The following is a 21,287-nucleotide window of genomic DNA, read 5'->3' on the forward strand; positions in this document are numbered from 1 at the left end:
CAAAATAAATATCCCCATTATCCTTTCTGTCAATCAAAATAAATAAATTTTCCCCAATCACCATTACCTTCACTCGAATCCTGCGCACTTAAATTTATCTAACTTCTGTCATTTTATTTCGAAAATATACACACTGCAAAAATTCCACAAACGCAATCTGAAAAGAGACGAGAGAGAGAATAGTTTCGCCCGAGCGAAACGTCGCTGTTTTTTCGCAGTGTGTGCAGTAATAAAATTAATAAATAGGAAAAATATCCTTAGATCACCATTACCATATAAGTTTTCACATCTCTCTCAATTCACAAGGCAAACTATTTTTTGGTCACATAAAAAAGGAAAAATCGAAAGAAAAAAAACTAATTAGGTATCCGTCGTCGGTTCCTTTTGTTCTCGGAAAAATTACAAAAAAAAAATTATACTCCAACAAAGTAAAAAATCGTCCTTCGCGTCAAAACTCTATCATAAATGTGTTAAAATAAAAGAAAGAAAAATATTACTTGGTATTTTTAAAATCCCTGAAGATAAAAAAAAGGATTTACAATGTCTTCAACTAGTGAGCAGGTAAGTTTTAATTTTTTTTTCTTTGTCTGGATGAAAAGAATCATTCATTTTTCATCGCGAAAATCCAAAAGATGTGGGTGGCGTGAAAAAGGACCTTCTACTATCATGTCCCCTCCTTCCCCATTCTCTCTGCCCAATTTCAATCTATACGTAAAATACATTTCGATAAATAAATGGAGAAAAAAGGATATTTAAACATTGTTCCAAGCAAAGATGGCCCCTTCTTCTAATAATGTGGCAACTACCCTTCTGCTTCTATTACCTGCTTTCTACTCTTCCCAGAGGGCAGTTTCTTTTCTTACCCTCGGAAATCCCGTAATTTATGTTATGTCGAGATGAATTACTGTGGAGGTGGACTGTCATTGAACTTTTTTTTTTTTTATTCATTCCAATGAGTATTGAATGAAGAGATGCCGAGAAATAAAATAAACGCATTTCGTTGAGGGGGTGGTTTAGGTCTTGGGTGGTGTTGAAGAATGTTTCGTTTGTGACATGGCATGAGCGATTCTCTTTGTCCTATCTGCATTCACTTCAAAGAAAAAAGAAGAAAAAAAAAAAAAACTAAATAACTTTACAGTCAGTCCGAGTGAAGGTCGTTGACGGAAATGGAAATACAATACTTTTTTGTAACTGCGAAACTTTAAGGTTGTTTTTCTTCGCTTTGACGACTTTTTTTCAAAAGTCGGTTGATGATAGAGGAAAGAGCCGAAAGCAAAAGTGTTTTTTTTTTTATTCTGTTCCTGAACTCTTCACCATGGCAAGAAATAAAAATAACTGTAGAAACTATAAAACTGAATTAAAACCTAAAAAAAAGAAAAAGTTTTTGGAAAAAAAAAAACTTTCATGTTTCCCTTTCGTTCGGTGAGAGGAACAAGTGCAATCGACAAGGTGTTAGTATTTTCTTTGTTAAGGCATTTGAAATGCTAATCAAGTGTTTTTGTACTTGGTGTTCATGGAAAAAATGTAAATTTTTGCTGCAAAGCACCCCTGGCGAGAGACCCTTGAACTACACAACTCGAGTGGTTTTTGGTACAAGAGTGGTGCTGTGTGTTGGGCTGTGCTGCTGCTGCTGCTGGTGTGTTTATTTTTGTGAACTGAGCTTTTCTTTTTTTGTTCAATTTTTTTTTTTATTAAGGGCACCTATATATCGTTGTAAATGGCTAATGATTGGATGGAAAATGGGTTATAACAAGGAGAATTTTATGTTTGAAACTTGAAGTGGGCATTATACGCAGCACAGAGATTGGAGGCTTTGTTGAGGGTACTTTCGAACAGTTTGAGTAAAATTCTTTTTTATTTTTTGTTGTTGTAAATATTTGTCATACTCTTGTATCTTTTATCAATTTTGAATTTGTAGCATTTTTGAACTACATATAGGAATACCAGACAGAAGAGCAGTAGTCTGATTTTATATCGATTCCGGTAGTGTTGCCACCAATTTTGATCTATTCAAGTTATTCGAAAGGAGCAAAGGCGGTGTCACATTAACAAATAACTTCACTACAAATAAATTATGTATGAGCTCAAAATCATCACCATTTTCTCGTTGTAACTAATTTTAATCTAAATGTGATAGGACAAATTTTGGAACCTATGTTCCAGGAATTTAATTTTTGAAAAAAAAAAAAAAATCAAAATTTTGATAAAAAAATTGCAAAATTTCGAACAATTTTTTTTTTCAAAGTTAAAATTGTATGTTATAAAGTACTTATACTTTGTTTTGAAAAATTCAATGCACTAATTAGTTTTTGGTCAAAACAAAATGCTAAAATGTTTTGACGTTTACGAGAAATTAAAAGAGCATTGAATTTTGAAAACAAAATTAGTGCTTAATTACGTACAATTTTGTGTTTTTTTTTTTTTTGGCAATGTTATCTGCAGAAGGATTCCCAAAACATCAAAATTGACAAAAGGTTTTATATGCACGTACCAAGATTATGGAAAAAGAAAACCAATATACTAAAAGGTGTTTGTGAATGGATTTTTCATACGCGCAGTGATGCTACCTGTGAAATCAATTTATATTGAAGTTGAATTCAACATTGAAGTTGAATTCAACATGTTTGGTGCATATTTTCTATGCAAACAAATCTTATGTTCGTTTGGGTTTCATGGCAAATCTCAAAAATTTCCTTTCCTATAAACTTACCAAAAAAACTTAAAGGAATGCAAATAGAATATTATGTCAAAATTTCAAAGCGATCGGTAAAGAATTTTTTGAGATTTGCCATGAACCCAAACGAACATAGGTTTTTTTTGCATAGAGAATATGCACCAAACATGTTGAATTCAACTTAGGATTTCTCAGAAAGGAAATGAGATATTAATAAGATTTAAACAGATTTTGAAAGTAGAAGTTTAGTTCTTTGAGAAACCGCCTTAAATTGAATTATAACAATTTATTACGCAAAAGGACATAACCTCAAAAACTGTTAAAAAAGGCTATTTTTGATTTTCTAACCGTAATATCTCAAAGACGTGATGTGATAGAATTTTTCTGACTTCGGATTCGAGTTCAGCATACGAAAAAACAATTAGAAAAGTATACTCTGACTTCTATAACTACTTTTGGACTAGTGAAATCGAATAGGGCAGGAAAAATGAACGGACTTAGATTTGAATATCTGAAGATATAAAAATGATATCAATTTAATTGAAACGCAGTTTAAAAGAGTTTAAAAAAAAGAGCTATTATTAAAGTTTTTACCGTTATTATTAACAGAGCTATTGCCCAAAACATGAGTGAAAGTGCGTAAAAGTACGCTTTTTTCATAACTAATTAAGCCCGCAAAAGCGAATAGCTAGATACAAGATCTTAAAAAAGCTTTTTTCTTACTATTTAGACCCCAAGGAACATTTTTGCATCAAAAAATCTGGAGCCGTGTGTAATAATGTAATGTGGCAAAAAAACACTGCTATTATTTCTTGCAGGTACCTACTCCACATTAGAATTATTAAGAACTATAATTTTACTTGATGAATTTTCACAATACAATTAAAAAGTGTTATAATACAGAATTTTACTTTGTCGTTGTGAAATAATATCGAACGTCAAAATTAGGAGTGATTTCACATTCGTTGAGTGGAATAACGGGGATTTGCCTTAAATTCGTCTTTTAAGTTGATTATAACATATATACAAACGGTCTATACAAACATTTTAAACAGAATTGGTTTATGCATTGACGATATACAGTAAGAGCCTACATCAGTGATTAAAAAAAAATGAAAATACCATATCCGTATTTTTTAGGCAAAACTAAAAATGCAGTTTTGTTTGAATTAGTATCAGCATTCTGTGTATAAAATTTAATTAAAATTCGTTTTCGAGAAAATAACTATTAATCGAAAATTTTGTACACTTTCTTAAAGAGATATTAAAAAAAAAAAACAAAACAAACTTTGGAAATAACGAAAAAATCATCTGTAACAAATTTCATGAAAATCGGTCCATGACGTCTAGACGAAATCTACTTTTTCGGACTGCTCCATCATCGTAATGTTGGTTTTGATTAAAATCTGGAATTTTTTTTGGTACGAAACCAATAGGTGCTCTATAGAGCAAGTAAAACCATTACAATTCCTGAAAGTTTAAACTTGAATCAACATTTTATGACTCAAAAAATACAATTTGCAATCCCAACTGACAACTGAGTAAACAATTGGTGTATTCACAACGAGACAAAGTAGGGTATTTTACCTTAAAAATATTGTTTTAAATGTGTTCATGAAACAAATATGTTCACTGCAAACATGAACTGTTTCTTAGTGGAAATTTTAAACTAAAACTTAAAATTAAACATACCTATAAGAAAGATTTTTAATTACCGATTTCGACTCTCGTAAAGGTTAACTGAAATTATAATTGGTAGAAAAATATGTATGGTAGTAATCAACTCCGCGGGATAAGCTTAAGCATGAAACAAGGGTGATTTTGTAGTTAGAAAAAATAAAACATTCATTGTTTTTCTGGTTTTTACCAATGTTTTGTTTTCTTTTTGTTTTTTAATGCATAACTTTATTTTACTTACTTTACTTACTTTAGGAACTATACAAAAAAAAAAGTTGAGATAACTATCAAACATGATATTACGATCATAGAGCATGCGAAAAAACTGGGTCTCGAAAATCCGTCTGTCTGTCAGTCTGTCTGTCTGCCATTCTGTCAGAATGTCGCTGTCGGTCTGTATAAGGAACTACAGTCTACACGGATAGACCGATCCACTATAAACTTGGTATGTAGTAGTTTTTTCATTCTGTACAGAAGGGTTTTTGGAATTAATTTTTTTGGACCAAAAATAACGGTAGGTACCTGTCAACTGTCATATACAAATTTTGGAAAAGCTTAATTTTCTCAAAAACGGCTCCTACAATTTTGATTCAAGTAACAGTTTTTAATCAAGTTCTAATTTTGACGAACAGTGACATAGAACAGTTTTTTAATTTTTTTTCCATTCCCTACTAGCAATTTTGCGTTTATAATGCTTTACAGAAGCAACAGTTGCATCTGTAAAGCTTTATAGAACCAAAATTGTTTGTCGGGATCTCCCAAATTACTGGTTCAATTAAAATCATTTTTTCCTGCAAAACCATTTGTATAGGCTTAATATAAAACAAAATCAGAATTTAAAAAAAAATTGATTTTTGGATTAAAATTTTTTTTTTTTGAAAAATCACATTTTCGAAAACTTGACATTGGTTGTAGTTGTTTCTTAAAAGTTGCTTCAGAATGCCATACCAAATTTATTTTTAATTTTACAAAAAATTATTATAGTTTTTAAGGGCTGTAACGATTATAATTGCATACTTTTTTTGGAGCTCAATTTGATCTCAGATGTTGTTTTATTCCTTTAAAAAACGAATTTTATGTTTTTTTTTTTTTATTTTTTATAAACCTGCGTTTACCGAATTTTTATATAAAAAGTCTTAAAAGTTTTAGCAACCTTTACTCAACATTTAATTTCGTTCTATTAGTCTTCAAATAATTGAAAACCATATAGGTACCTTGTCAGAAATCTTAGACGTGGATACAGAATGTTCTTTCAAGTTCTAAGTAAATAGCTAAGTATGAGTTTTGTCAGATTTTATTTCAATAACGACTTCACTCATCAGCAGACGATTCTTATTTCGAAGAAAATATACATACGTACAAAGATGTCATTTTCAAAATTGGATATTTATAGTTGAGTTGAGTATGTGTGCTTTTTGTTAAACTGGTTTAAAGGCAATTTCAAGCAGAAATTTTTCAACTACCGCATGCAAAATCTTAATTTTGTGTACATATGAGGAAGTTAAGCTTTTAAAACATAAGAGTGTAGTTATGATCTGCATATAAATTAGAAAAATATAACTTTACTATAGTTTTTGTTTAAGATTATTCAAAGCAAACAATGTTCATGTACCTATCTTATTTACTTTATAGATTTATAGATAGTATCTTCTATATAATGTTCGTCAACATACAAAATGGAACTGCTAAAATATTTATGACCATTTTGGCATTACCTAATTGATTTTTGTTCAATACGTTTTTATATATATTGGTTTATATATTGATGGCTTGACAACAAAAATAGTCAGCTAAATTTATTGTGTCTGCTAAAAACAAAACTCAAATATGTAGATATATATAGGCATTTTGTGTGTAGTGTACTCCTTCTTTTTAATATACCCAGAATAGAGTTTATATACCAACTACCAACCAACCCAAACCTATTGTTTTGACTTTTTCTTTTTATTCACAACAAATAAGCGCGTTTTTGTTTGTCCTTAGCATAGAATTCATTCTAATGAAAACACCGTCATAAAAATTCAGCAAAATAAAAATAGCAAGCATAAAACTATACATAGTATAAGCATCAGCACATGAGCCTGCGAGAATGAGCAAGGCACTAAAATGACGAATCGAGGTCAATTTCAGAACGGATTTCGCATGCTTCCTCCTCTATTCCATCACCATCGTCGTCAGCAGCTTCAGCTCAGCACCTATCATCATCAAGTTATTTATTTTTTCGTCGTCCTTGGACGTCAATGTTTTGATAGTGGATCAGTTTGTTGTTGTTGTTTTATTTTGAAAATGTGAGTACATACTTGTATGCGTAATAAGTTCCATGGAAAACTTTTGGATAATATTGTAATATTGTTATAAGTCAGCACTTTGATTTAAATATTCTCTTTAAATGTTAATTAACTTAAAAAAAAGCTCATAGATTTACATATTGGTAGGTCAGAGCACAGATGTAAATTAAAAAAAATGTGAGCTCTGCAGTTTGTGTAACTTATTAAATTAATTAACTAAATCATTTTTCACTATGGTCTTTAAGTCTTTAAGGCCTCATATACGAGTTTCACAAACAAAAATTTATCATTCGTTTTAGAATGATGGATTCAATTGCACTTTTTTTTAAGTTTCATCTGAAAGCGATATCAAAAGTTGCAAACTTTATCGCAAGGCTAGGAGGGCACAATGAACTATAGCTGAAACAAAAAATGTAAAAAGATTTTGAAGAGGAAGATGAATGCGGGCAGTATCAAATTTAAAAAAAAAACTTGAAAATTTAACTTTGATTGATGAATTGATTTAGTATGGATGGAACTTTCATTGTTTTTGTTTAAGTAAAACCGCTATAGCTATGACTCTAGAAGACAATTCTTAATACGTATGATAAACAGAGTCACATTTGATGGTATTACAATCGAGTATAATCTGTTTTATAGAAAATATGAGACTTACGTGTGGCGCCACAGTTGTCTGATTTGTAAGCTTCTTTTTAAAATTCAAATATTGAGCAATAAGTTATTAAAGGAGTTTTGTTTTTAACAATCATATGTTTTTACTGGTCGTTGCAAATGTTCTAATAACTAAAACGGTAGGGAACAGTGACACCTATGGTATTCAAAAGATTTCATTTGAAGAGTCTCCTTAACTTTAAATTGAAATAAGCTAAGATAGTCACTCACCCGATTCTAGATGTATTTTCCCTGAAATATGGTTACTTTTGTCTACGATAGCATAAGCGTGCATTCGCTTTGACTTAGTTTTTGAAGCGAATGTTTGATATGTATTTTCATTTGAATTCTAGTATGGTATTAACAGATTTCCTCAGCTAGAGCATTGTTGATTGACTCAATGTTGCCGGGCTGTGCTAAAGCTTTTTGGAATCAGAATCTTTGTATACCTCACAAATTCGCTGGAAAAGCATAATATCTTCTTAACATAGGGTGGACAAACGGCGATTTTTGGTATATGTAGACAAAAAACACAAAACAATTTTTGAAAAAAAAATAATTTTTGGAGATTTTAGGGGACTTTTTTCAATGCGTACACTGTGGTGTATGCGTAACTTTTTTTTTAGAATTTTGAAAATTTGTTTTTTGAATATCTCCACAACACATCATAAACTCTAATTTTTGGTTTGTACCCAATTATCAAGGTGCGAAAACGATGGTCGTTGGAATTAAAAACAAAAATTGTTTTTGGGGATTTAAGAAAAAAATAATATTTTGTATGAGAGTTGCTATTGCAATTTGTTTTTGAATATCTTTAAAACGGAGGGCGGACAAGCAATGATTTTTGGTATATGTAAAGAATTTAAGGGGAAATTCAATTTTTCAGTGCAAAATTTGTTTTTTGAATATCTCCAGTACAAACGATTCAATACGTCTATATTGAAAAAAAGCATAGGTGAGTCTATATTTAAAAAAGGTGCACAGGTCAATAAAAAAGGATTAATTCAGGGTTAATTCAATGCTGTATCACTTTATTTTATTCCTCATACAACCAAATATTTAAAAAAAAAAATAAAAGAAAGGTTAATTAACATTATATTAATTAACCAACAAGTTTAGTCACATAAAACATGAAATAAAGAGTTTTCTTGAAAAAAAAGGAGTTTAATTTTTTTTAATTACCTAGTCGAAAACGACAAGACATTTGTGGATTCGGTTTTCTGTTTGTGTTTAAAAACAAATAAGATAGTTGAATTTTGAAAACTAAATTAGTACTTAATCACACAAAATTTTGAAAAAGTTAGTCCAAAATTTGCTTTCCATTTTTTTTTTTTTCAAAATTTTGATTTTTAAAATTAATTTTTGAAAAATTATTTACTAAATAACTGTATGTATTTAAAAAAAAACAACAACAAAAAGGCAAAGCTTTTAAGTTTACAAAAAGGTACAGCACCTAATTGTTGGTGTAACCGTTGATTTTTAATAATTTTTTCCAAATTAGGTCAAGTTTTTAGAAAATTGCCCTTCCCGGCTAAACAGGGACAAAAACCCCTATCCGATTTTTCTCTTGTATCGACCCAACCTTCAATTTCTAGCTTGCTATATTTCTCTCTCAATCACCCTGTATATCGTTCCTCTCATTTGTTGCCAAACCAAAAACCTCGTTGTATTGCTTTGGTATTCGTAGCTCTGGTTTTTCATAACTTAAGTTTTTCATACCTTTAACGCGCATAAGCGTTAAGTCCGTTAATATTTACAATTTTAGATATTTTCCTCATAAAATTCCTTTCTTTTTTAATTCCTATTAACATTTTTAAAGTTACTCTGGCAACCCCATGTTTGAGACAAAATTTCTACAAGGCTGAAAATCGGGACATTCCTTCGAGTCTTCATTGAAAATGATTCCCATAAATTTATAGTTAGTGATATTACTATCTTTAGAAAAGATTACGATACCTTATTTCTAATGCAAATCGGCGAAATAACGGTTTTTCGTGTATTCCTGGAAAACAATAAATGCTCTTGAAAAAAATTGCTAGGTCAAAAAATGTAGGATTTGTGGTTCTGTAATTAATGCTGCTAATATTTTTATAGCCATCTTCACGAAAGTAAACGACTTAAAAACAAATTGCTCAAAAAATTTAATTTTTCTTACCTTACTCCAAAAACTGTAATTTTTTAAAAAATACATATTTTGAATTCGATGTGTATCAGTTTCCCTATGGAAGATATTGCATTTCAATGAAGGGTCTATACTGCAGATACCAGCATTTTGCCTGACTTCTTAATTGTAAGTTTTATTCGTTCCTAAATGTTTTTTTTTAATGTTAATTCAAGTTTGTAGTTAAAAATTTACTTTAACTTTCAATATACATAGTAGCTCGAGTTTTGAAATTTTGTGAATCTGAAGTTTTTTTTTCGATTTTTCAAATAACTTCAGATTTATTTCATTATAATTTTAATTCAATTCGTGGCAATTATAAATGGTTTTAATTTCAATCAGTTATTTTTCCATGGGTTGTTAAAGATAAAATCAAGTGTTTTAGTATGCTTATGAAGCTTCCAAAAATTTTGAAAAGCAGCGTGAAACTGAACTAAATGATAAGTAAGACAAAAAAAAAATTAAAAATAAAACTTACTGTTGACCGAAAATCAACGCGCTTAAAAAAATGTGAAATTTAAAAAACCTTGCCTTCCTATAAGTTTTTGACTGAAGTCGAGAAATTTTTGCCACCTTTTTTGATACTTTTTTAAATCGGAGCATCCTACTCGCTTAACCTTATCCCTACAGAAAAATTATTTTATTTTTAACCTTCCTTTCCAGCCATACTGTAACGTGACATCAAAAGAATAATATAATGCTGATTTTAACTATTGTGATACCGAACTTATAAGGTCCCTTCATCAAAACATACCCCACACCCTTCAAAATCTATATCAGTTCTAATCTTGTCTGACATCCACCTCTCACTGATTAGAGAGCAGCGAAGTACAGCGTAGCACAAGCAAGATGAATGAAGATGAAGTATATTAACAAAAATAGCTAGAGCAAGTATACACTAGCTCCTCTGAGCACTTGTTATCTTTTGTAGGCTGTTATCTCCCCTATAGTTCTGGTGTGCTGTGTTGTCTGCCAATCTCTGGTTCCGCTGTTTATGTCCCACCTCCAGCTCTCAGTTCCAGATTCAATCTTTAGTCTTCTGGAGTTTTTGCTTTGGTTCGAGACACATCATCTTGGGCTATTCGTACTATAGCCGTTTGCTGCGCGCCTTTTTTTTCGAATTTATGCATGTTTAAAGTTTTTTCATTATTTTTTTCTTTCAAAGTGTATATACTCGTACTTTTATTCAAGACTGCATTATCTGTTGTTTATTGTCCTCGGGCGTTCTAGTGTTTTCTTTTATATATGTATAAAAGTGTTTTTTTGTTTCTATTCTACTTATAGAACAACAACTGTGATGTGCATTTGCATGCAGAAATCGAAGTACTGAAGCAGGCTCTCATCGAGAAACAATCCGAATTAATTGCCATGGAGACAGCGTGCTTGCGGGAGTCCGACCGACAAGTTGAACTTGAAGATAGTATCATAGCGTGGCAGGATAAATACGATCGATTGTATGAGTCACACAAACGTGTGCAAAAGGTAAATCAGACACTTGAGGACAAGCTGCTCAAGCTAGTCGACCGGAACTCGGGGGAACGGGCTCAATTGACTAGCGATGTGGCTACATTGAGCGTTCGACTAGCGCAGGCCAACTACAATATAGCAAAGCTGCAAAGGGAAATCGTAAGTGTACCTTTAACTACCTCTCTATGCCTAGATAAAATTTATTTTTAACCCTTTTTTGTTATGTCCATCTCCAATACCTACGACCATACAATGTACAATGTAGGTACATATGCGTCTTTGAATAGCGACGACTACGACGCATATAAGTGATAGGTTTTATATACGATTCCACATAATATATATAAACGTGGGATGGGGACATGGAAGTCATGCATAATTTATTGGGGCAGTCCTGGTGGATGGTGGGCTATTATAGGGATAGTCGATAGTCGAGAGTCTCTCTAAGCCTGGGATGGTTGTAACTTTTGGTTTTATAACATTTATAGTTGCGATATAACCAATTTAATTGTGTACTGGGATAAATTACACCTGAGCAACAGGTTTCTGCACATATCCATTGAATAAAGGGAATTCTCGGGGAGAAAAACGAAAAAAAAAAAAAACAAAATTTGTATTCCGACGGAGACTGTTTGAAATAATTGATTGTGTGGCGTTAAAGAAGTACCTTCAGTCCTACACACACTGCGGCTATAGACATGAAAATTTGTTTTTTTTTTTTTTCTTCATCATAAATCCTACAGGTTGGTGGGTTTTTCTGTTCTTAGCTTACGTCCGAAATTGAAGTTGGTTGATGTTTATAATAGCCCATTTACATGTAACGTTTTAGAAACGACGTCTTTTGAAGGGTCTATGAAATCAATGATAATAAATTTTCAGTGCTTGGAGGATATAGTTTTAAGAAATCGATAAAATTAATTGAAATGAGATTCAAATGTTCAGGAATCATTAGAACTGCGGTCGATGGTCATATTATAATTTTTTAAGAAATTTTTTATTGGCATTTAAAAAAAAAAAAACGAATTGATGAATGAGTTGCATTACATTAATGAAAATTTTGGTTCCCTGTCTGGAATGTGAGTTATATGGAGTATGTTTGTGTATGAAAATAAAAATGTAGAAAAGCGATATATGCGCAAAGTTAATTGATTAGGTAAGTCGAGTTGGTACCTATAGACACAAACAGATTTATTTAGATATAAGGAAAATAGAAGAATTTTTGAAAAATTTATTTATTTGATAAAATTTAAGTCTCAGATTCCGCACCCATCGAGTGCTACCCTTCAATTTTTTTTTTTAACAACATTTCGTCCCCTTTCTACGTTTACCACTTGCACTTAATCACGTATGGAACTCCACTTTCTAAAAACACTTTGTTTATAAGGTTTCCGCGAATATGCCGGTTAAGCTTTTTTATTTAAATTTTTTGTATGTCTTTCAAAAAACTATTGAAAAAATTGAATTTGAGAATAAAACAATGGAATAAGTTTCTTGATTTCCAAAAAAGATAATCAACGTTAAATTAAATTACATATTCCAATGTTACGTTGGGACTGGCTTTGATTTTTAATATATATTTTTGTATTTTATTTTACTTTTTATAAACTGACTCCTCAAGCCGATACGTGATGGAAATATGTATGTAGAGTCTACATTGTAGACCCTATCCCCAATAGAATATTTCGTTCGATTGAGTCATTTCCCCCCTTCATTTTTTTTAAATCGATATATTTCATTTCCTGGTAGATGATAGGGAAAAGTGTGATAGCAGAAATCATTTACCTTACAATTTTAATATATTTTTAATATTTTATGTCATAATTTTGATGTTCTGTAGTTACTGATTCGGTTTTTTAGGTGTTAAAAATTCAAGCACCAAACTTTAAATGCACGTTATTTAGATGTATAAAAATGAAAATGAAAATATTTCAATTTCTGTTGGTCAGAGGGTAAAGGTATCCAGTCAACAAATATTCAGCTTAAAATTCTGTTACTTTATGAAAATATTTTTTTTTTTTTGGAAACCAAACACATGGATTGAAAAAACGAAAGTCGAATTAAATATTAAACATATTTATTGAGTTACTTTTAAGTTGTCAAATTTAGATTTCAAATTCGGCCACCAAAATCAAAACGAAATGAAAACGTCAAGAAATTAAAGTTTTACCAATTCGATAATTTGTTTGAAAACCACAATTTGCAAGAATTGAAAAAGAAATGAAATTTGGAACACGGTAAACGAAAATCGACACAGAGGTGATTATCTCAATTTCGATTTTTTTTTAATGCATTACCTACTACTTAACCTTTTAAACTGAAAAAAGCTTTACAAAAACCTTTTTTTTTTTCCTTACTAAATTTCAAACTTTTGTTTTAGAACAGTCCCCTGAAAAAAACGTTACTGTTAGACACTGGTTTTGTATTATTTTAAAAACTTCTCCTCTTATTATAGTTTTCAAAAAAAAGTATGAGAGTTTTTATTTTTTGTTTCTTTGCTCTGGAGATACACAGTTTTATTTCTTAATTCAAATTACAACATTTTTCGTTCTAACTTTAACTTTGGAAAATTATATACTTTTTTGAAAAATACAATAACATGGTAGTTTCTAAAACTAATTAACCAGTGTCAAAGCCTACGAACTTTTTTAAAAGTGCTGTTCTAAAATAGTTGTTGGAAATAGAGTTTTATTAAAACATCGAGCAATTAATTAATTTGTAGCAAAATGACGTTACGAGATAAAAAAATATTTTAATAAATACATTTTTTACTTCAACTAATCTTGAATTAAAAGAATTGTAAAAAAAAAGAGAAGAAAGATATTAGTTTAAAGTAGAGCTTTTTTATAAATTTTACAAAAACTGTTTTTAATCAAAAACCGTTTAAAGATTTGCGATTTACAAATACCAAATTTTGTGAGCCCTTAAGTTGGATTTTCAGCATATTTCGTTTGGACCATTACTTTTGGTAACACCCTGTATAAAAAATTATGCAAATTTTTTTGCGTAGTGTTGTATGTCGAATTCTTTAAAGCTTTGTATATTGAGCTTCAAAAACATTTTGTTAATACAGTAATAAATACAATTATTTTCTTCTCACTATTTTGAATATTCATACCTATTAAGAAAACGCTTAAAATCAATTTTTTCACTGTTTTTGAGGTTATGCTTTTATGTTTTTTCAATATTATTTAATTCTCTAATTAAATCAAGTTGATTTTGAAAAAAATGTAATTGTTGCAGTTGTTTTTAATGATTTTTTGTTTAATTGAAAGACATTTTGTTAAATTGATAGAGAGATAGATTACCTCCTACATGTGTTTTTTTTTTTTTTCAAACCTACCTACAAGCTCTAGTATTATTGCATCTTTTGGAAATCAATATAGAAATCAATTTCAAATCAATCACTAGACTTTTGGTAAACACTTTTCACATATCGAGTTAAACGTCATCGATATATGTACCAAAGTGCACACAAAAATTCCATTTATCTGAAAGATATTTCCTACACTACACTATTTCCTACATATTTAAAGTATCAATTCCATTAATCCTAACCTAAATATTAGCGCATACATTCATTCAATTTGCAATACATTACATACATAAACAAAACAAAAATTACGACTAAAATATGAATTTAACAAATTAACTTACATTTCAAAACTCAAAATGCCAAGTAAAACTTTTCTTTTGGTTACATAAAAACAAAACTCATACACAACTTTTCCAAACTTAAATATTTACGCTCCAAAAAATACTAAATTGCAAAATTCAATTCCTTAACAACTATCATTTCATCTATTTGCTATGCAGACAAATCGCTTAAAAGTTAACCCTCTTACTGAAAAAAAAACTTTACTCTTAAAGCAATTCGATTTGATTGCTTGCATTATTATCATTGTCATGAGTGTAGTTGTAGCCGTCAGTGATGATATACCCCTAACAGAAAAGTAAATTTCAGTGAACTTTTCAATTTGACTAAGCTGCAACCATGAGTTCCCAAACTCCCACATATAAAACCTATCTATATCTGTTTTTTAAACTTTCCCCGCCAAAAAAAGATATCCAGCACAAAAAAAAAATACTGAACAAAAAAATCCAGAATCATTCTCCAATGAACCTATTATTAAATTTGTGATTTCAAATTGATCTAATTTTTAACTGCTTTTGTTTTGTATCAACTTTCATTTTGATCAGACACTGAAAGCAATCACTATTATACTATATACCATACCATAGTCAAGCCAATTTTTTCAAACAATCATTCCATATACCCTTTTCAAATTCACTAACCAACAAAACCATCAGCTAGAGAGCAGCCCTCTTATATCCCTGGTCCCAACTTACTATACTATATTCAATCCAGAGCTTGGGTGAATTGTGACTTTGTGCGGTACAATGGTGGTGCCCTATTCTATTCCACTTCAACAATTCATTTCACATGCATGTTACCAACAGGCGACTGTCTCTGGGGGGCTAAAATGAAAGAAAAGAAGAACAAAAAAAAAAAAGAAAAACCACCCACTCACACATTGCCACAAAGGCAAACATCAATTCCCAGTTTGAAAATATCCGCTAGGAAGAAAGTCAACAACCCTTCGCAAAAAAAAACCTCCCTCTCCCCATATTTTTATATCCCCCACATTTTCTGACTTTTGCGTGATGGATAAAGTTTCCTCAATTTTGCTTCCTTCACTTGAAACCGACAACAGAAAAAAATAAATATTATATCGACCAAAGAACCATCAGGAACCATGGGAAAGGGATGCCAGGACCTATGAGGAGACAGAAAACAGGCAATTATTATTTTTGTAAATGCACTCTTGCCAAGAAGACAGTGAAGGACGCTCGACACGCGAGAGTTATATCAAAATACACATACACACACACAAACATTTTGTGTATAGGTATGTATCCACATATTTCCAAATTTAACGTTGTGACAAAATTGCTTGGGGCTTATTGCAATTTGCAGCAGCCATACAGGAACAGGGTGTTTTTGCTTTTATGAGTTTTGAAACATTATAACCAACAAGAAGAAACTTGACTACCGCTTGTTTGTTTTTACTTTCATTAGAAAATTTTACATTAATATTTGGTTCTAACGATATTTTGACAATTTATTCTTAATTCTTGTTTTTTTATAATGGAATCAAAGAAAATTCTTCATTTATCGAAAATGGCTCAAAATGTAACTTAACCTACAGTAGTGGTCTCAAATGGAGCTTTTGCTTACGAAATTAATGCAAAAACAAAAAAAAACTACATACATAAATGTTATAAGGAGTAAGTTACGCTTTGGGAGAGCAAAAAAAGTCTTTCCCACAAAACCGCTAGACCGATTTTCTTCAATTAACCCTTTTTTTGGATTTAACCCTTTCGAACCCAGCGTTACTCTCATGTATATTTAAAAAATCGTAAAAAATATTCAATTAAATAATTTTTTTAGGTTTCGATAGCTTAATTATACGATAATAATATCTAGTTACTGGATTAGTATAAAAAGATAGTAAAATATCCTACTTTTTATTTTTTTTATCGAAAAAGGACTAAAATTCACATGTTTTCTTTTTTTTTTTTTTGCTAATTTTTTTTTATGGTCATAATTTTGAAAAAAGGTATAAGAAATTTAAATCCAGAAAGTGTGTTGTTTTTTTAGATTAGAAAAGTAATATACATTATTATTATATAAAAAGTTATTTTCTCAGTTGTCCGGCTTTTTTTGGTGGTCATGAACAGTGTACATATGTAACTTACATGTAATATTAGCGTAACATATTAGTTTTGCTATTTATTATTTTGGAAAGCAACTTTTTACTATTCATATTTCTTAGTCGTAATGTTTTTGACACGATAATACTGAAAAAAAAATAATATTATTAATATTGATATTCATAGTTTGGGTTCGAAAGGGTTAACAGTTTTGGTGACTCCCTAGAGGGAAAATCGAATTTGTTTGGGACCAAAACTAGCGGTACCTGCTATTTAAACAAAATAGAAAAGTTATTGTTTAAAAAAATGCTCTAACGATTTTGATTGAAATTTTTGTGTGCAATGTTGAAATTATAATAATTGTTATACAATGCAACAAATCTCTCAGATACACAAACAACTTAAATGTCATCCACAACAACAACATGAAAACAAGTTTTTTTTTTTATTTATAAATAAATTAGTACACACAACACTTTTTTATGAAAATATTATATTCCAAACCAGTTTTCGTCCATAAACACCATATCCATTGATTGAGTAAAACTCGGTTGTAAGTCGAATGAATACTAAATTTATTTCACTACGTTCCTACTATATATATACAATTTTCTAGTCTTATCTTCTATTCTTAATGTCTATGTTCTTATCTATCTATTCTTACTTATGTAATTTATCTGTAGATAACCGTCAGTGTATGCTTAGGGTAATCTGTCTTATCTTTATTTCACATACACATTGGGTTATCTATAGATTTGTTATGTTCATAATGTTTGAACATTCTGCGGGCCAACAGAAAGGGCTAAAATTCTTTTCCTGAATATTATGCCTCGTACTATATAGATTACTAAAATAATAACCAAAATGCAACTTAATATAAATCCGCTGTGACCGCTTATGTGGTGAAGGTCCAAGCCCTTAAGGTGAATGTTTTCCCTCTTGAACCTTTCCAAGTCTCGTTGAATTTTGAGTAGTTCATTCTTGTTGTTTATTATAGTTGCCTGTATAGGTTTAATTCTTTCCTCTGCAACTTCGTCCAGTGCCTTCGTCCATATCGTCTGTTCCTCGAAATGGCTGATGGTTTCAGACTTAACTTGTTGCGGTGAAGTAAGGAAACCTCCGTTGTATCTAACCGTGCATTGTGGCCTTAATGTTAGAAGCCCTTGTGCTGGAAGCTTAACCAATTTGTGCTCAGAATTTCCACAGCTTATATGAATAGCCGTGGTCGTAAATTGTTTAAACAACCATGTATTTGGTTTAGTCAACTGAATCCATTTGTCTTGCTGACCAACTCGTTCAAAATGACAGCTTGCTGTTTTTGCTTTCTTTATTGGTGATATCTCACATGATCCATCTGCTGCAGTTTTCCATGGCCAATTACCATGGCAAATATAGTGCGTTTCTTCGTTTTTTAGACAGAGATTTAGTTGTGCCTGACTCATTAGATTGTATGCGTCTAATTGGAAGTTGAAGACAAGTATTTCGGTGTATATTTTTGGTGTCACAATAATATCTCCCTGACGCACAGTGGTGCCATTTGACGTTTTTGGCGACAAAATTCATTTGCACGGCCATTTCTGGACGAAAAGTCATGAAATTTGGTACACTGAATGATTAAAGTATGGAGAATACGAAAAGGCTGCCAACTTTTTTTTATTCAAAATGGCGGCTCCAAAATGGCGGAAAGAATGAGCGTTAAAATAGAATTTTCATTTTCAAAACAGTATATAAGCTAGAAATTGGGCTAAATTCATGTCAAAAAGGAGTTAGATTTAAGATTTAGAACTCATAGATTCATATGCGTTACAAAAAAATCAAAAAAATTGAGAACAAAGTCCAAAAAATGCCAATTTAGTAAAACACACTTTAAGACCTCTAATTACGCTATTTCATGCATTTTTTTTTAATTTATCACAATTTTGGGATCTCTTCTATTTATGTTTCATAAGAAAATTGAAAATATTGGGGTTATATGGTTGCCAACTATGTTTTTAAGTAAATATAAGAAAACATGATATAATGAAAAGTTTCAATGTGCCATAAAACTGAGAATTTATTTTTTCCGTAAACCAAAATATACTTTTCTAATAGATTTTAGCGTTTTAAATTCAAATCCGGAGTTAAAAAAAATCTATGACGTCACGTTTCAAAGATAAAAATTAATTTTGATCTACTTAAATCTCGAAAACGTGACGTTATAGATTTTTTTTGACTCCGGATTTGAATTTAAAACGCTAAAATCTATTAGAAAAGTATATTTTGGTTTACGGAAAAAATAAATTCTCAGTTTTATTGAACATTGAAACTTTTCATTATATCATGTTTTCTTATATTTACTTAAAAACATAGTTGGCAACCATATAACCCCAATATTTTCAATTTTCTTATGAAACATAAATAGAAGAGATCCCAAAATTGTGATAAATTAAAAAAAAAATGCATGAAATAGCGTAATTAGAGGTCTTAAAATGTGTTTTACTAAATTGGCATTTTTTGGACTTTGTTCTCAATTTTTTTGATTTTTTTGTAACGAATATGAATCTATGAGTTCTAAATCTTAAATTTAACTCCTTTTTGACATGAATTTAGCCCAATTTCTAGCTTATATACTGTTTTGAAAATTAAAATTCTATTTTAACCCTCATTCTTTCCGCCATTTTGGAGCCGCCATTTTGAATAAAAAAAAGTTGGCAGCCTTTTCGTATTCTCCATACTATAATCATTCAGTGTACCAAATTTCATGACTTTTCGTCCAGAAATGGCCGTGCAAATGAATTTTGTCGCCAAAAACGTCAAATGGCACCACTGTGTGACGTATTGGCACGTCAATTACCCGAAAAACGTCCGATGCTTCTGAGTGAAGTAGTGGAATCTCCGCGTCTATTACTAAACGCCGGCCAAGTATGAATCCCCTCGCTTTCATTTGGCGAAATGTTTCTTTCAATCCATTTTTTGTACCATCACCAGGTAAACGAAACTTCCCTAAGATTTTATTCCGAATCTTGTGAATCTCTTCTTGTAGTTGGGATGGTTTTAATAACAACGGATTTATATGGTGATTATTAACATCAATGAGGATGCTTATAACTGCCATTTGCACATCATTACATTCACTTAACATTGCATCAAGTTGCATTGCTGCTAACTGAAATATCATTCCTGCTTTGTATGCATTATGAGCTTGAAGTGTCGTATTGCGTATTTCATTAATTTGACCATTGATTCTTACAAATTGGTCGTTTACTTCGTCTGTCGTTTTCTTTAAGACATTTACTGTAGCATTTACCAGTGATGTTTGCCTCTTGTTTAAGCCATCCAGTTCATGCTGGTTGTCCAAAAGATTTTTCATGTTTTCTTCTAAGGATTCTCTGTCATCACTGTCCATAATACCGAATAAAATGTGGTAGAGTGAACCAACAAATTCAAGTGGAGCTCTTTTTACCCTGTTGGTTATTATTAATAGTTTGTTGTTTTCAGACAGTACTTCATATCTTCTCTTTAAGTTTGCTGTTATTAAACTGCACTGCTCGCTGAAGTAGAACATTTTTGAACACTTGTCTTGTAGTTTAGTTATGTAGCTTGAAATATTATTGGTTTCTTCAATATATGAATCTAAATCGTAGTAAACTACAAGTCTCCATTTTGATGCCACCACATCCATTTTTCCGATTGGGTCTAAGTAAATTCCCACATTTTCGTCTAAGTTTTTAATTGTCATATCAGGTGTTGTGCTCATATTGGTTGTTGAACTCTTTGCTCGTCCAAATGCAATTAATACTAATAACATCAACATCAAAAATTTAATTCCATTAACTTGTGTGTTTTTTGATCCATTATATTCTTTTAAACGGGTGAGCTGGCATGTTTGCTGTGAAATTTTACTCTCCGATTCTTCTTCAGAAGTCTCGAGTGGACATAATTTATGTATTGGTCTTTTGTAGAGTCCGTCCTTTGTTCTTAGTGTAACGACTCGTACATTGCCGTCTGACCCTTTGTGGACTTCAACAACGCGTCCCATGGGCCACCTCGACGGTTGGGTATTTTCGTTTTTTATAATAACGATTGCACCTTCCTCCAGATTCCTCTTTTCAGACTTCCACTTGGTACGTTTTTGAAGAGACACCAAGTATTCGTCCTTCCATTTTTGCCAAAAGTCTCGTTTTAATTTTTGCACCAGTTTCCAGCGATCTAGGGACCCAATTTTTTCAAGTTCTCCTGATTCAGGGGAATCCAATAAAGGACGTCCCACCAAAAAATGTCCAGGTGATAATACATCAATGCTGTCTATGTCATTACCCATCGCACATAAGGGACGTGAGTTTAATATTGCTTCTATCTGACATAGCAATGTTGTCATCTCTTCAAATGTTAATTTAGATTCTCCCATTATTCGTTTTAAATGGTGTTTCATTGATTTGACGGCTGCTTCCCAAAGCCCTCCAAAGTGAGGACTTGCGGGTGGGATGAAATGCCATTCCACCTTGTCTTCAGCTAACCTTGAAGCGAGTGACGCGTTGTTTTTGATGGCGTTCTTGAATTCTTGGTCTAAACATCGATTCGCTCCAATGAAATTAGACCCATTGTCTGAATATATATGAGCACTTTTGCCACGTCTTGCAAAAAATCTTCTTAGAGCTGCCCTGAATGCTTCTGTTGT

At 31.2% G+C, this 21,287-nt stretch overlaps 1 protein-coding gene across 7 annotated transcripts in view; it reads left to right on the top strand.

Annotated features, from left to right (window-relative positions):
- Positions 1-84: 84 nt before the first annotated feature.
- The window catches only part of LOC129911796 (hybrid signal transduction histidine kinase E), a 66,596-nt gene continuing 45,393 nt past the window's right edge, over positions 85-21,287 (top strand). For 2 of the 7 annotated variants that reach the window (XM_055989731.1, XM_055989732.1), the window contains exons 1-2: positions 10,431-10,535; positions 10,736-11,077. In XM_055989731.1, the coding sequence (XP_055845706.1) occupies positions 10,446-10,535; positions 10,736-11,077 (432 nt within the window). In that variant the 5' untranslated portion in view covers positions 10,431-10,445. The other 5 variants (XM_055989736.1, XM_055989733.1, XM_055989735.1 and 2 more) reach the window with 5 other exon arrangements.

This window comes from Episyrphus balteatus, chromosome 2 (genome assembly GCF_945859705.1).
Source record: "Episyrphus balteatus chromosome 2, idEpiBalt1.1, whole genome shotgun sequence".
Taxonomy (NCBI): Eukaryota; Metazoa; Arthropoda; class Insecta; order Diptera; family Syrphidae; genus Episyrphus; species Episyrphus balteatus.